The sequence below is a fragment of the Ranitomeya variabilis genome, chromosome 3, assembly GCF_051348905.1.
Source record: "Ranitomeya variabilis isolate aRanVar5 chromosome 3, aRanVar5.hap1, whole genome shotgun sequence".
Taxonomy (NCBI): Eukaryota; Metazoa; Chordata; class Amphibia; order Anura; family Dendrobatidae; genus Ranitomeya; species Ranitomeya variabilis.
The window spans coordinates 772,768-790,024 of NC_135234.1; the positions used below are offsets into that span (position 1 = coordinate 772,768).

The window sequence follows — 17,257 nt, forward strand, 5'->3', positions numbered from 1 at the left end:
AGGAATGGGGTCACTGTTGCAGGTTGTAGGCCGAGCAGAAGCGAGGAGCTTGGAAACTTCTTCTTCTGAAACAGACTCAAAGATGTCTAGTGAGCTTGAGGTGCGGCAGGGAAGGGGGGATCCAGGATTGAGGAGATTGATGGATGTGGTTGATTTTTTCTAAGAAATAAGTGGCCAGATCCTCACCGCTGAGGTTGGTAATGTGGGCCTGTACTTTAGGTTTCAGGAGGGAGTTTAAGGTTTCAAAAAGTCTTTTTGGGTTGTTGAATAGTGAGGTGATGAGGGTGGTGAAGTAGGATTGTTTGGCCACATAAAGGGCAGAGTTATAGGTTTTGAGCATGAACTTATAGTTGATGAAGTCTTCTGCTAAGAGAGATTTTCTCCACTGCTGCTCTGCACACCTTGAGCAACGCTGAAGAAAGCGTGTTTGCATAGTGTGCCAGGGCTGCTGTTGTCTGTGTCGGGTCTTTCTGCGTGTAGAAGGTGCTGCTTCATCTAGGGCATTCTTCAGTGTATTATTGAAGTGTGACAATGCTAAGTCTGGACAGGAGAGGGAAGAGATGGGGGCTAAAGATGTGTGGAGATTGTCCATAAGCTGCTGTTTATTAATGGAATGTGTATTCCGATAAGTGTGGTAAGTGGGGGTGTACCGGGTTAGGAGACAATTCTTGACAGAGAAGGAAAGAAGGTTGTGGTCCGAGAGCGGGAGAGGGGAGTTAGTAAAGTCGTGCAGCAGGCCGGGACGGGAGAAAACCAGGTCCAGAGTATTCCCGTCCTCATGCGTAGGAGAATTAGTAAACTGTGAGAGGCCGAATGAAGAAGTTAGAGAAAGAAGATGAGAGGCAGATTGGGAGAGGGGATCATTGATGGGGATGTTAAAGTCTCCCATGTTGAGGGCGGGGATGTCACAGGATAGGAAGTGAGTAAGCCAGGTGGCAAAGTGGTCTAGAAACTGGCGGGAGGAGCCTGGAGTGCGATAAACAACCGCCACTCGCAAGGAGAAGGGCTTAAAGAGTCTGACGGCGTGGACTTCAAAGGAAGGAAATGTGAGTGAGGGAACCGGGGGATGACCTGGAAAGCACATTGTGATGAAAGGAGCAAACCAACACCTCCACCCTGTCTATTCTCAGGTCTGGTGGTATGTGAAAATTTCAGCCCACCAAACGAGAGAACGGCAGCGGCGGTGGTGTCTGAATGCTGGATCCAGGTTTCTGTAATAGCTAGAAGGTTAAGGGAATTAGAGAGGAAAAGATTGTGAATGTAAGTTAGTTTGTTACACACAGACCGTGCATTCCAGAGAGCACAGTGGAAAGCGATATGAGAAGGCATGCACTGAATGTTAATAAGATTAGCATGGTTTCTATATGTAGCTGGAGGAGAGTAATGTATGCTGGTGGAGGGAGGCCCAGGGTTGGGGGAGATGTCACCTGCAACTAGTAGAAGGAGAAAAAACAGAAAGAGCAGGTGGTGGGATGATTTGTATGAACGTTTTGAGTGCTGCATGGCGGTAGTGGCTGGTTTGGAGTGGGTAAGAAATGTCAGTAGAGCCTCAGAGTTATACATGGGAGAGGGGAGAAGGGAGGGGTGGATATAGAGAGGGTGTCCAGAATGTGTTATAGGGCAGGCGAGTTGTGAGAAGGCAGAAGTAAAAACAAATAAGAAGCAGATTGATATGATCATTGCATAATGTAGTATGACTGACCAAGAAGCATGTGTGTATGAAAAACTTAAGCACCTTACCTGTCTCCTGCCCTGTCCAACTGCCATTGTCTAACTGCCAAGCACTTTAAACTGTTGCACACGCGACCCCGCGCACGTGTTATCCCAGCCACACTAAATATATATGAAATGGAGTGACTTCTAGCATCAGGAACCAAATGGTCACAACAATCAGCAATTAACCAATTAGCATAAGGCCAGAGCAGGCATTACTATGGAGGGTAAACAACCAATGCTGAACAAGGCCATAAAGCAGTGGGGACAAAAGGAAAAAAAAAAAAGATAGCTTTGAAAACTTTAAATCAGAAACCAAAAACAGAAAAAAAAAAAAAGCAACACAGGAGTGATGGATAAAATACCATGTGCAAAGCTTGCTAAATATGGTTCAGTTCACACTTGCAGTCAGCACACAAATGGATGGATGGATAAAATACCTGTGTGAAGGTGTACTAGACCGTGGGGTGGGTACAGTGCCCCCTACAGCAGAGTAATGGAGCAGTGTCAAGATCTCAGCCTGCTGTTACACCGGGGGTCAGAGGTGAATCTGCTTCCCATCGTTTAACCCCTTCGATGCATATGAGGCGTTAATTGGACTGCTGTCCCCTTGGTGCTACCATTGCCCCCCATGATGCAGGTAATGATGGCAGCCATGTCTGCTGTCATTGGATCACGTCCTGGAAAAATAAAATCCCAGAATTTCATTGTTCTGTATAAATGACATCCCGTCCCCTACACAGGGAGCGAGGCCTGATGATGGCGTGGTCAGCATGCGCATAATATTATGGCAGAGGTAACTAGCACTCGGGCACAGGCAGATTATTATAACCTTATGAGGGTCCGTCTCTCCGCAGCTCGACTGTCCTCTGGCCATGGAGCGAATTAAGGAGGATCGACCAATCACCATCAAGGACGACAAGGGGAACCTGAACCGCTGCATCGCGGATATCGTATCGGTGAGTGATCAGCGAGACCTGATGCTCCTCCATGGTGGTATTACTACACGGAGGGGTCGCGCCCCTGTATACAGTATATACCCCTCCACCAGGGTATGATTATACTGAGGGGTCGTTCCCCTGTTTACAGTATATACCCCTCCACCAGGGTATGATTATACTGAGGGGTCGTTCCCCTGTATACAGTATATACCCCTCCACCAGGATATGATTATACTGAGGGGTCGTTCCCCTGAACACAGTATATACCCCTCCACCGGAGTGTGACTATATGGAGAGGTAGCTTTCCTGTATACAGTATATACCCCTCCACCAGGGTATGATTATACTGAGGGGTCGCGCCCCTGTATACAGTATATACCCCTCCACCAGGGTATGATTATACTGAGGGGTCGTTCCCCCTGTATACAGTATATACCCCTCCACCAGAATATGATTATACTGAGGGGTCGTTCCCCTGAACACAGTATATACCCCTCCACCGGGGTGTGACTATATGGAGAGGTAGCTTTCCTGTGTACAGTATATACCTCTCCACCGGGGTATGACTACACGGAGGGGTCGCGCCCCTGTGTACAGTATATACCCCTCCACCAGGATATGATTATACTGAGGGGTCGTTCCCCTGAACACAGTATATACCCCTCCACTGGGGTCTGTACATTTGTATGTGTGTGTTGGTATAAGGAGGGGCCGCTCTCCTTGGCGGTGACATTTGGCTTTTCTCTTTCAGCTCTTCATAACTGTGATGGACAAGCTTCGTTTAGAGATCCGAGCAATGGACGAGGTATGTTCTCAGCCCCCTCCCAATTGTAGGGCCCGGCCCGTCGTGGTCGAGGCCAGATTGCACTCGCAAACACCCTTAGTGCAGTGATAGTGCCCTCCTTGTGGTAACCAGTGGTGCCTTCTCACAGTAATTAGTTCACTACACATGACTCGCCTCCCCCTCCAGTTATGAAGCGTGCTACGCTAGGTAAGACATGACATTGATTGTCTAATTTCATGAGGGAGCGGGGCGCTGTACACACCTCTGCAGTCCCATACACAGTGAATGGAGCGAGATCGAGCATTCAGGAGGGGCTTTCAGACCCTGTTTTCAGTGTTCCAGAGCCACATCGATTGCTGGGTGTTAGCGGTTGGATCCTCCAGAGATCACCCATGAATGGAGAAAACTTATTATTTTGGGAATAACCCTTTAATAAGAATAATATTGTGCTCGCCTAGCCATGATGAGGTGAGGAGCATGCGGCAGTCTGCTTCGTGCTTGTACAGCTAGCGGCTCAGGGCAGACAGATGCCCTAATGTTAAGCCTAAGTCACACTAAACGACTTACCAACGATCACGACCAGCGATACGACCTGGCCGTGATCGTTGATAAGTCGTTGTGTGGTCGCTGGGGAGCTGTCACACAGACAGCTCTCTCCAACGATCAGGGGAACGACTTCGGCATCGTTGAAACTGTCTTCAACGATGCCGAAGTCCACCTGCAGCACCTGGGTAACCAGGGGTAAACATCGGGTTACTAAGTGCAGGGCCGCGCTTAGTAACCCGATATTTACCCTGGTTACCATTGTGAAAGTAAAAAAAAAAAAAAACACTACATACTCACATTCTGATGTCTGTCACGTCCCCCGCCGGCATCCACAGGGTTAAAACTGCTTTCGGCAAGAGCGCTGCTAATGCATGCGCTGCTGCCGAGAGCTTCCCTGCACTGAATGTGTCAGCGCCGGCAGTAACGGCGGTGACGTCACCGCTGTGCTCTGCTTTACGGCCGGCGCTGACACAGTCAGTGCAGGGAAGCTCTCGGCAGCAGCACGTGCATTAGCAGCGCTCCTGCCGAAAGCAGGTTTAACCCTGTGGAAGCCGGGGGACGTGACAGACATCAGAATGTGAGTATGTACTGTTTTTTTTTTAACTTTTACAATGGTAACCAGGGTAAATATCGGGTTACTAAGCGCGGCCCTGCGCTTAGTAACCCGATATTTACCCTGGTTACAAGTGAACACATCGCTGGATCGGCGTCACACACACCGATCCAGCGATGACAGCGGGTGATCAGCGACCAAAAAATGGTCCTGATCATTCCCCAACGACCAATGATCTCCCAGCAGGGGCCTGATCGTTGGTCGCTGTTACACATAACGAGATCTTTAGCGGGATCGTTGCTACGTCACCAAAAGCGTGACGTTGCAACGATATCGTTAACGATATCGTTATGTGTGACTCAGCCTTTATTGCACCACAGTGGCAAGATCACAGGGTAGATGGTGGAGCAGGGAACTGGTGGCTCCAAACTTCTCCATCGTACTAAACGATATTGGAAGACACAGATGCAGTTTCCATTTGTTATGGAGGGTTCAGACCTGATACACTGGCCTCCATAGCAGCTGTACAGTTTGCTTCCATGCAGGGCCGGACTGGGACCAAAAAGCAGCCCTGGCACAAATAAAAATTCACCAGCCCACATACGAGTGTCGTAGAATCAAATTGTAAAGCACTGACAGGACGTGCTGACTTTTTTGGTTTGTTAAACCAATCAATGTGTTATACCACTTTACATATGTAACCTGCAGTGGCCATAGGGGGAATAGACATGAATTCAACACAGATGGACTATTATCACACTGCAGAATATGCTAAAAAATACAGCACTGATCACACACACTAGTTACCTCACACACATGTAACACACACAAGTAACACACACTACAGATACCTCAAACACATGTAACACATCCACACTACAGATACCGCACACACATGTAACACACACTACAGATACCTCACACACATGTAACACACACTACAGATACCTCAAACACATGTAACACACACTACAGATACCGCACACACATGTAACACACACTAGATACCTCAAACACATGTAACACATCCACACTACAGATACCGCACACACATGTAACACACACTAGATACCTCAAACACATGTAACACATCCACACTACAGATACCGCACACACATGTAACACACACTAGATACCTCAAACACATGTAACACACACTACAGATACCGCACACACATGTAACACACACTACAGATACCTCAAACACATGTAACACATACACACTACAGATACCGCACACACATGTAACACACACTACAGATACCTCACACACATGTAACACACACTACAGATACCGCACACACATGTAACACACACTAGATACCTCAAACACATGTAACACATCCACACTACAGATACCGCACACACATGTAACACACACTAGATACCTCAAACACATGTAACACATCCACACTACAGATACCGCACACACATGTAACACACACTAGATACCTCAAACACATGTAACACACACTACAGATACCGCACACACATGTAACACACACTACAGATACCTCAAACACATGTAACACATACACACTACAGATACCGCACACACATGTAACACACACTACAGATACCTCACACACATGTAACACATCCACACTACAGATACCTCACACACATGTAACACACACTACAGATACCTCACACATGTAACACACACTACAGATACCTCAAACACATGTAACACATCCACACTACAGATACCGCACACACATGTAACACACACTAGATACCTCAAACACATGTAACACACACTACAGATACCGCACACACATGTAACACACACTAGATACCTCAAACACATGTAACACATCCACACTACAGATACCGCACACACATGTAACACACACTACAGATACCTCACACACATGTAACACATCCACACTACAGATACCGCACACACATGTAACACACACTACAGATACCTCACACATGTAACACACACTACAGATACCTCAAACACATGTAACACATCCACACTACAGATACCGCACACACATGTAACACACACTAGATACCTCAAACACATGTAACACACACTACAGATACCGCACACACATGTAACACACACTAGATACCTCAAACACATGTAACACATCCACACTACAGATACCGCACACACATGTAACACACACTAGATACCTCAAACACATGTAACACACACTACAGATACCGCACACACATGTAACACACACTAGATACCTCAAACACATGTAACACACACTACAGATACCGCACACACATGTAACACACACTACAGATACCTCAAACACATGTAACACATCCACACTACAGATACCGCACACACATGTAACACACACTACAGATACCTCAAACACATGTAACACATACACACTACAGATACCGCACACACATGTAACACACACTACAGATACCTCACACACATGTAACACATCCACACTACAGATACCTCACACACATGTAACACACACTAGATACCTCACACACATGTAACATACACTACAGATACCTCACACACAAGTAACACACACTAGATACCTCACACACATGTAACACACACTACAGATACCTCACACACATGTAACACACACTACAGATACCTCACACACAAGTAACACACACTAGATACCTCACACACATGTAACACACACTACAGATACCTCAAACACATGTAACACATACACACTACAGATACCGCACACACATGTAACACACACTACAGATACCTCACACACAAGTAACACACACTAGATACCTCACACACAAGTAACACACACTAGATACCTCACACACAAGTAACACACACTACAGATACCGCACACACAAGTAACACACACTACAGATACCTCAAACACATGTAACACATCCACACTACAGATACCTCACACACATGTAACACACACTACAGATACCTCACACACAAGTAACATACACTACAGATACCTCACACACAAGTAACACACACTAGATACCTCACACACAAGTAACATACACTACAGATACCTCACACACAAGTAAAACACACTAGATACCTCACACACATGTAACACACACTACAGATACCTCAAACACATGTAACACATACACACTACAGATACCTCAAACACATGTAACATACACTACAGATACCTCAAACACATGTAACACACACTACAGATACCTCACACACAAGTAACACACACTAGATACCTCACACACAAGTAAAACACACTAGATACCTCACACACAAGTAAAACACACTAGATACCTCACACACATGTAACACACACTACAGATACCTCAAACACATGTAACATACACTACAGATACCTCAAACACATGTAACACACACTACAGATACCTCACACACATGTAACACACACTACAGATACCTCAAACACATGTAACATACACTACAGATACCTCAAACACATGTAACACATACACACTACAGATACCTCACACACAAGTAACACACACTAGATACCTCACACACAAGTAACACACACTAGATACCTCACACACAAGTAACACACACTAGATACCTCACACACAAGTACCACACACTACAGATACCTCACACACAAGTAACACACACTAGATACCTCACACACAAGTAACATACACTACAGATACCTCACACACAAGTAACACACACTAGATACCTCACACACAAGTAACACACACTAGATACCTCACACACAAGTAACACACACTAGATACCTCACACACAAGTAACACACACTACAGATACCTCACACACAAGTAACACACACTAGATACCTCACACACAAGTAACATACACTACAGATACCTCACACACAAGTAACACACACTAGATACCTCACACACAAGTAAGACACACTAGATACCTCACACACAAGTAACACACACTAGATACCTCACACACAAGTAACACACACTAGATACCTCACACACAAGTACCACACACTACAGATACCTCACACACAAGTAACACACACTAGATACCTCACACACAAGTAACATACACTACAGATACCTCACACACAAGTAACACACACTAGATACCTCACACACAAGTAACACACACTAGATACCTCACACACAAGTAACACACACTACAGATACCTCACACACATGTAACACACACACTACAGATACCTCACACATGTAACACACACTACAGATACCTCACACACATGTAACACACACTACAGATACCTCACACACATGTAACACACACTACAGATACCTCACACACATGTAACACATACACACTACAGATACCTCACACACATGTAACACACACTACAGATACCTCACACACATGTAACACACACTACAGATACCTCACACACATGTAACACATACACACTACAGATACCTCACACACATGTAACACACACTACAGATACCTCACACACATGTAACACACACTACAGATACCTCACACACATGTAACACATACACACTACAGATACCTCACACACATGTAACACACACACTACAGATACCTCACACACATGTAACACATACACACTACAGATACCTCACACACATGTAACACACACTACAGATACCTCACACACATGTAACACATACACACTACAGATACCTCACACACATGTAACACATACACACTACAGATACCTCACACACATGTAACACACACTACAGATACCTCACACACATGTAACACACACTACAGATACCTCACACACATGTAACACATACACACTACAGATACCTCACACACATGTAACACACACACTACAGATACCTCACACATGTAACACACACTACAGATACCTCACACACATGTAACACACACTACAGATACCTCAAACACATGTAACATACACTACAGATACCTCAAACACATGTAACACATACACACTACAGATACCTCACACACAAGTAACACACACTAGATACCTCACACACAAGTAACACACACTAGATACCTCACACACAAGTAACACACACTAGATACCTCACACACAAGTACCACACACTACAGATACCTCACACACAAGTAACACACACTAGATACCTCACACACAAGTAACACACACTAGATACCTCACACACAAGTAACACACACTAGATACCTCACACACAAGTAACACACACTAGATACCTCACACACAAGTAACATACACTACAGATACCTCACACACAAGTAACACACACTAGATACCTCACACACAAGTAAGACACACTAGATACCTCACACACAAGTAACACACACTAGATACCTCACACACAAGTAACACACACTAGATACCTCACACACAAGTACCACACACTACAGATACCTCACACACAAGTAACACACACTAGATACCTCACACACAAGTAACATACACTACAGATACCTCACACACAAGTAACACACACTAGATACCTCACACACAAGTAACACACACTAGATACCTCACACACAAGTACCACACACTACAGATACCTCACACACAAGTAACACACACTACAGATACCTCACACACATGTAACACACACACTACAGATACCTCACACATGTAACACACACTACAGATACCTCACACACATGTAACACACACTACAGATACCTCACACACATGTAACACACACTACAGATACCTCACACACATGTAACACATACACACTACAGATACCGCACACACATGTAACACACACTACAGATACCTCACACACATGTAACACATACACACTACAGATACCTCACACACATGTAACACACTACAGATACCTCACACACATGTAACACATACACACTACAGATACCTCACACACATGTAACACACACTACAGATACCTCAAACACATGTAACACATACACACTACAGATACCTCAAACACATGTAACACATACACACTACAGATACCGCACACACATGTAACACACACTACAGATACCTCACACACATGTAACACATACACACTACAGATACCTCACACACATGTAACACACACTAGATACCTCACACACATGTAACATACACTACAGATACCGCACACACAAGTAACACACACTACAGATACCTCACACACAAGTAACACACACTAGATACCTCACACACATGTAACACACACTAGATACCTCACACACAAGTAACACACACTACAGATACCTCACACACAAGTAACACACACTAGATACCTCACACACAAGTAACACACACTACAGATACCTCACACACAAGTAACACACACTAGATACCTCACACACAAGTAACATACACTACAGATACCTCACACACAAGTAACACACACTAGATACCTCACACACAAGTAACACACACTAGATACCTCACACACAAGTACCACACACTACAGATACCTCACACACAAGTAACACACACTACAGATACCTCACACACATGTAACACACACACTACAGATACCTCACACATGTAACACACACTACAGATACCTCACACACATGTAACACACACTACAGATACCTCACACACATGTAACACACACTACAGATACCTCAAACACATGTAACACATACACACTACAGATACCGCACACACATGTAACACACACTACAGATACCTCACACACATGTAACACATACACACTACAGATACCTCACACACATGTAACACACTACAGATACCTCACACACATGTAACACATACACACTACAGATACCTCACACACATGTAACACACACTACAGATACCTCAAACACATGTAACACATACACACTACAGATACCTCAAACACATGTAACACATACACACTACAGATACCGCACACACATGTAACACACACTACAGATACCTCAAACACATGTAACACATACACACTACAGATACCTCACACACATGTAACACACACTACAGATACCTCACACACAAGTAACACACACTAGATACCTCACACACAAGTAACATACACTACAGATACCTCACACACAATTAACACACACTAGATACCTCACACACAAGTAACACACACTAGATACCTCACACACAAGTAACACACACTACAGATACCTCACACACAAGTAACACACACTACAGATACCTCACACACATGTAACACACACACTACAGATACCTCACACACATGTAACACACACTACAGATACCTCACACATGTAACACACACTACAGATACCTCACACACATGTAACACACACACACTACAGATACCTCACACACATGTAACACACACTACAGATACCTCACACATGTAACACACACTACAGATACCTCACACACATGTAACACACACACACACTACAGATACCTCACACACATGTAACACACACTACAGATACCTCACACACATGTAACACACACTACAGATACCTCACACACATGTAACACATACACACTACAGATACCTCACACACATGTAACACACACACTACAGATACCTCACACACATGTAACACACACTACAGTTACCTCACACATGTAAGGCTACGTTCACATTTGCGTTGTGCGCCGCAGCGTTGGCGCCGCAGCGCACAACGCAAACAAAAACGCAGCAAAACGCATGCACAACGCTGCGTTTTGCGCCGCATGCGTCCTTTTTTTCATTGATTTTGGACGCAGCAAAAATGCAACTTGCTGCGTCCTCTGCGCCCGGACGCGTGCGCCGCGGTGACGCATGCGGCGCAAAACGCAAGTGCGACGCATGTCCATGCGCCCCCATGTTAAATATAGGGGCACATGACGCATGCGGCGACGCTGCGGCGCCCGACGCTGCGGCGCAGACCGCAAATGTGAACGTAGACTAACACACACTACAGTTACTTCACACATGTAACACATATACACTACAGATACCTCACACACATGTGACACATATACACTACAGATACCTCACACACATGTGACACATATACACTACAGATACCTCACACATGTAACACATATACACTACAGATACCTCACACACATGTGACACATACACACTACAGATAACACACACACATGTAACACACACTACAGATACCTCACACACATGTAACACACACTACAGATACCGCACACACATGTAACACACACTACAGATACCTCACACACATGTAACATACACTACAGATACCGCACACACATGTAACACATACACACTACAGATAACACACACACACACTCTGTGCTGCAGGAGAGGTCACTATACATGTGCAGCTCCTTCTGCTCACAGCAAGCACTTTCCCAGCACCTCCCCCGCTCTCTCCTTCTGTCGGGGCTGTGGACCAGAGCAGGAGAAGATGTGACGGTGGGGAACTGAGCGGCTTCTCTATCTGTCCCTCGGAGCACACACAGGGAGATATTCCTGACCTTGCAGCTTGATTGCAGGCTCTCTCTCCCTCAGAGGCGCCCAGTGCAGGGGGACAGGAGCACTGGCCAATCAGCTCTTCTATCAATCTGATGCTCATTGGCCAGTGTTCTTCTCCAGCACGGCACGCCCCTTTTTTGAATGGCTGAACCCGGCGCAGCAGAAAAAAAAAGTCAGTGCATAGAAAAATGTTTGCACCCCCTCATGCCCTATCGCCTCACTAGACTGGAAGAAGTGGGCGGTCTGATGTCCTGATCACAGGCTGCAGCGGGAGGCATGGCCGGAGCAGCACAGCACAGCGTGGCCCCTCATCCTGTTTCTATGTTACCTCACTGCAGCGCTACTGATCAGGACATCAGACCGCCCACTTCCTCCTAATACAGCGCGATCAGTGTGCAAGGGAAGCAAATGCCGCCCGGCGTCCTGGCTGCTGAAGGGAACTCTGGAACGCCCACTGACAGCGCGGAGGGGGCGATATGTCTAGCGGCCCATTACAAGGACCGGCCCTTCTGGCATTTGCCAGAAATGCCCTATGGCCAGTCCGGCCCTGGTCACATCTTCTCCTGCTCTGGTCCACAGCCCCGACAGAAGGAGAGAGCGGGGGAGGTGCTGGGAAAGTGCTTGCTGTGAGCAGAAGGAGCTGCACATGTATAGTGACCTCTCCTGCAGCACAGAGTGTGTGTGTGTGTTATCTGTAGTGTGTATGTGTTACATGTGTGTGCGGTATCTGTAGTGTGTGTTACATGTGTGTGAGGTATCTGTAGTGTGTGTTACATGTGTGTGTGTTATCTGTAGTGTGTATGTGTCACATGTGTGTGAGGTATCTGTAGTGTATATGTTACATGTGTGAGGTATCTGTAGTGTATATGTGTCACATGTGTGTGAGGTATCTGTAGTGTATATGTGTTACATGTGTGAAGTAACTGTAGTGTGTGTTACATGTGTGAGGTATCTGTAGTGTGTGTTACATGTGTGTGAGGTATCTGTAGTGTGTTACATGTGTGAGGTAACTGTAGTGTGTGTTACATGTGTGAAGTAACTGTAGTGTGTGTTAGTCTACGTTCACATTTGCGGTCTGCGCCGCAGCGTCGGGCGCCGCAGCGTCGCCGCATGCGTCATGTGCCCCTATATTTAACATGGGGGCGCATGGACATGCGTCGCACTTGCGTTTTGCGCCGCATGCGTCACCGCGGCGCACGCGTCCGGGCGCAGAGGACGCAGCAAGTTGCATTTTTGCTGCGTCCAAAATCAATGAAAAAAAGGACGCATGCGGCGCAAAACGCAGCGTTGTGCATGCGTTTTGCTGCGTTTTTGTTTGCGTTGTGCGCTGCGGCGCCAACGCTGCGGCGCACAACGCAAATGTGAACGTAGCCTTACATGTGTGAGGTAACTGTAGTGTGTGTTACATGTGTGTGAGGTATCTGTAGTGTGTTACATGTGTGAGGTATCTGTAGTGTGTGTTACATGTGTGTGAGGTATCTGTAGTGTGTGTTACATGTGTGCGGTATCTGTAGTGTGTGTTACATGTGTGTGAGGTATCTGTAGTGTGTGTTACATGTGTGTGAGGTATCTGTAGTGTGTGTTACATGTGTGTGAGGTAACTGTAGTGTGTGTTACATGTGTGAGGTATCTGTAGTGTGTGTTACATGTGTGTGAGGTATCTGTAGTGTGTGTTACATGTGTGTGAGGTATCTGTAGTGTGTTACATGTGTGAGGTAACTGTAGTGTGTGTTACATGTGTGAGGTATCTGTAGTGTGTTACGTGTGTGAGGTATCTGTAGTGTGTTACATGTGTGAGGTAACTGTAGTGTGTGTTACATGTGTGAGGTATCTGTAGTGTGTTACGTGTGTGAGGTATCTGTAGTGTGTGTTACATGTGTGTGAGGTATCTGTAGTGTGTTACATGTGTGAGGTATCTGTAGTGTGTGTTACATGTGTGAGGTATCTGTAGTGTGTTACGTGTGTGAGGTATCTGTAGTGTGTGTTACATGTGTGTGAGGTATCTGTAGTGTGTGTTACATGTGTGTGAGGTATCTGTAGTGTGTGTTACATGTGTGTGAGGTATCTGTAGTGTGTGTTACATGTGTGTGAGGTAACTGTAGTGTGTGTTACATGTGTGAGGTATCTGTAGTGTGTGTTACATGTGTGTGAGGTATCTGTAGTGTGTGTTACATGTGTGTGAGGTATCTGTAGTGTGTTACATGTGTGAGGTAACTGTAGTGTGTGTTACATGTGTGAGGTATCTGTAGTGTGTTACGTGTGTGAGGTATCTGTAGTGTGTGTTACATGTGTGTGAGGTATCTGTAGTGTGTGTTACATGTGTGTGAGGTATCTGTAGTGTGTGTTACATGTGTGAGGTATCTGTAGTGTGTGTTACATGTGTGTGAGGTATCTGTAGTGTGTGTTACATGTGTGAGGTAACTGTAGTGTGTGTTACATGTGTGTGAGGTATCTGTAGTGTGTGTTACATGTGTGAGGTATCTGTAGTGTGTGTTACATGTGTGTGAGGTATCTGTAGTGTGTGTTACATGTGTGAGGTATCTGTAGTGTGTTACGTGTGTGAGGTATCTGTAGTGTGTGTTACATGTGTGTGAGGTATCTGTAGTGTGTGTTACATGTGTGTGAGGTATCTGTAGTGTGTGTTACATGTGTGAGGTAACTGTAGTGTGTGTTACATGTGTGTGAGGTATCTGTAGTGTGTGTTACATGTGAGGTATCTGTAGTGTGTGTTACATGTGTGTGAGGTATCTGTAGTGTGTGTGTGTTACATGTGTGTGAGGTATCTGTAGTGTGTGTTACATGTGTGAGGTATCTGTAGTGTGTGTTACATGTGTGTGAGGTATCTGTAGTGTGTTACATGTGTGAGGTAACTGTAGTGTGTGTTAGGCTACGTTCACATTTGCGGTGTGCGCCGCAGCGTCGCCGCCGCAACGCACAGCGCAAATGTGAACACATGCACAACGCTGCTTTTTGCGCCGCATGCGTCCTTTTTTCCATTGATTTTGGACGCAGCAAAAATGCAACTTGCTGCGTCCTCTGCGCCCCGACGCGGGCGCCGCAGGGACGCATGCGGCGCAAAAAGCAAGTGCACCGCATGTCCATGCGCCCCCATGTTAAATATAGGGGCGCATGATGCATGCGGCGCCGCTGCGGCGCCCGACGCTGCGGCGCTAGCCGCAAATGTGAACGTAGCCTTACATGTGTGTGAGGTATCTGTAGTGTGTTACATGTGTGAGGTATCTGTAGTGTGTTACATGTGTGAGGTAACTGTAGTGTGTGTTACATGTGTGAGGTATCTGTAGTGTGTTACGTGTGTGAGGTATCTGTAGTGTGTGTTACATGTGTGTGAGGTATCTGTAGTGTGTGTTACATGTGTGTGAGGTATCTGTAGTGTGTGTTACATGTGTGTGAGGTAACTGTAGTGTGTGTTACATGTGTGAGGTATCTGTAGTGTGTGTTACATGTGTGTGAGGTATCTGTAGTGTGTTACATGTGTGAGGTAACTGTAGTGTGTGTTACATGTGTGAGGTATCTGTAGTGTGTTACGTGTGTGAGGTATCTGTAGTGTGTGTTACATGTGTGTGAGGTATCTGTAGTGTGTGTTACATGTGTGTGAGGTATCTGTAGTGTGTGTTACATGTGTGAGGTATCTGTAGTGTGTGTTACATGTGTGTGAGGTATCTGTAGTGTGTGTTACATGTGTGAGGTATCTGTAGTGTGTGTTACATGTGTGTGAGGTATCTGTAGTGTGTGTGTGTGTTACATGTGTGTGAGGTATCTGTAGTGTGTGTTACATGTGTGAGGTATCTGTAGTGTGTGTTACATGTGTGTGAGGTATCTGTAGTGTGTGTGTGTTACATGTGTGTGAGGTATCTGTAGTGTGTGTTACATGTGTGAGGTATCTGTAGTGTGTGTTACATGTGTGTGAGGTATCTGTAGTGTGTGTGTTACATGTGTGTGAGGTATCTGTAGTGTGTGTTACTTGTGTGTGAGGTATCTGTAGTGTGTGTTACTTGTGTGTGAGGTATCTAGTGTGTGTTACTTGTGTGTGAGGTATCTAGTGTGTGTTAATTGTGTGTGAGGTATCTGTAGTGTATGTTACTTGTGTGTGAGGTATCTAGTGTGTGTTACTTGTGTGTGAGGTATCTGTAGTGTGTGTTACATGTGTGTGAGGTATCTGTAGTGTGTATGTGTTACATGTGTTTGAGGTATCTGTAGTGTGTGTTACATGTGTGTGCGGTATCTGTAGTGTGTATGTGTTACATGTGTTTGAGGTATCTGTAGTGTGTATGTGTTACATGTGTTTGAGGTATCTGTAGTGTGTGTTACATGTGTGTGAGGTATCTGTAGTGTGTATGTGTTACATGTGTGTGAGGTATCTGTAGTGTGTTACATGTGTGTGAGGTATCTGTAGTGTGTATGTTACATGTGTGTGAGGTATCTGTAGTGTGTGTTACATGTGTG

At 45.4% G+C, this 17,257-nt stretch overlaps 1 protein-coding gene across 3 annotated transcripts in view; it reads left to right on the forward strand.

The window, feature by feature from the left end:
• The window catches only part of VPS28 (VPS28 subunit of ESCRT-I), a 147,502-nt gene that overhangs the window by 116,881 nt on the left and 13,364 nt on the right, over positions 1-17,257 (forward strand). For all 3 annotated transcript variants that reach the window (XM_077293525.1, XM_077293527.1, XM_077293526.1), the window contains 2 exons: positions 2,571-2,672; positions 3,406-3,459. In XM_077293525.1, coding sequence (XP_077149640.1) covers positions 2,571-2,672; positions 3,406-3,459 — 156 coding nt within the window. The remainder of the gene's footprint in view (positions 1-2,570; positions 2,673-3,405; positions 3,460-17,257) is intronic.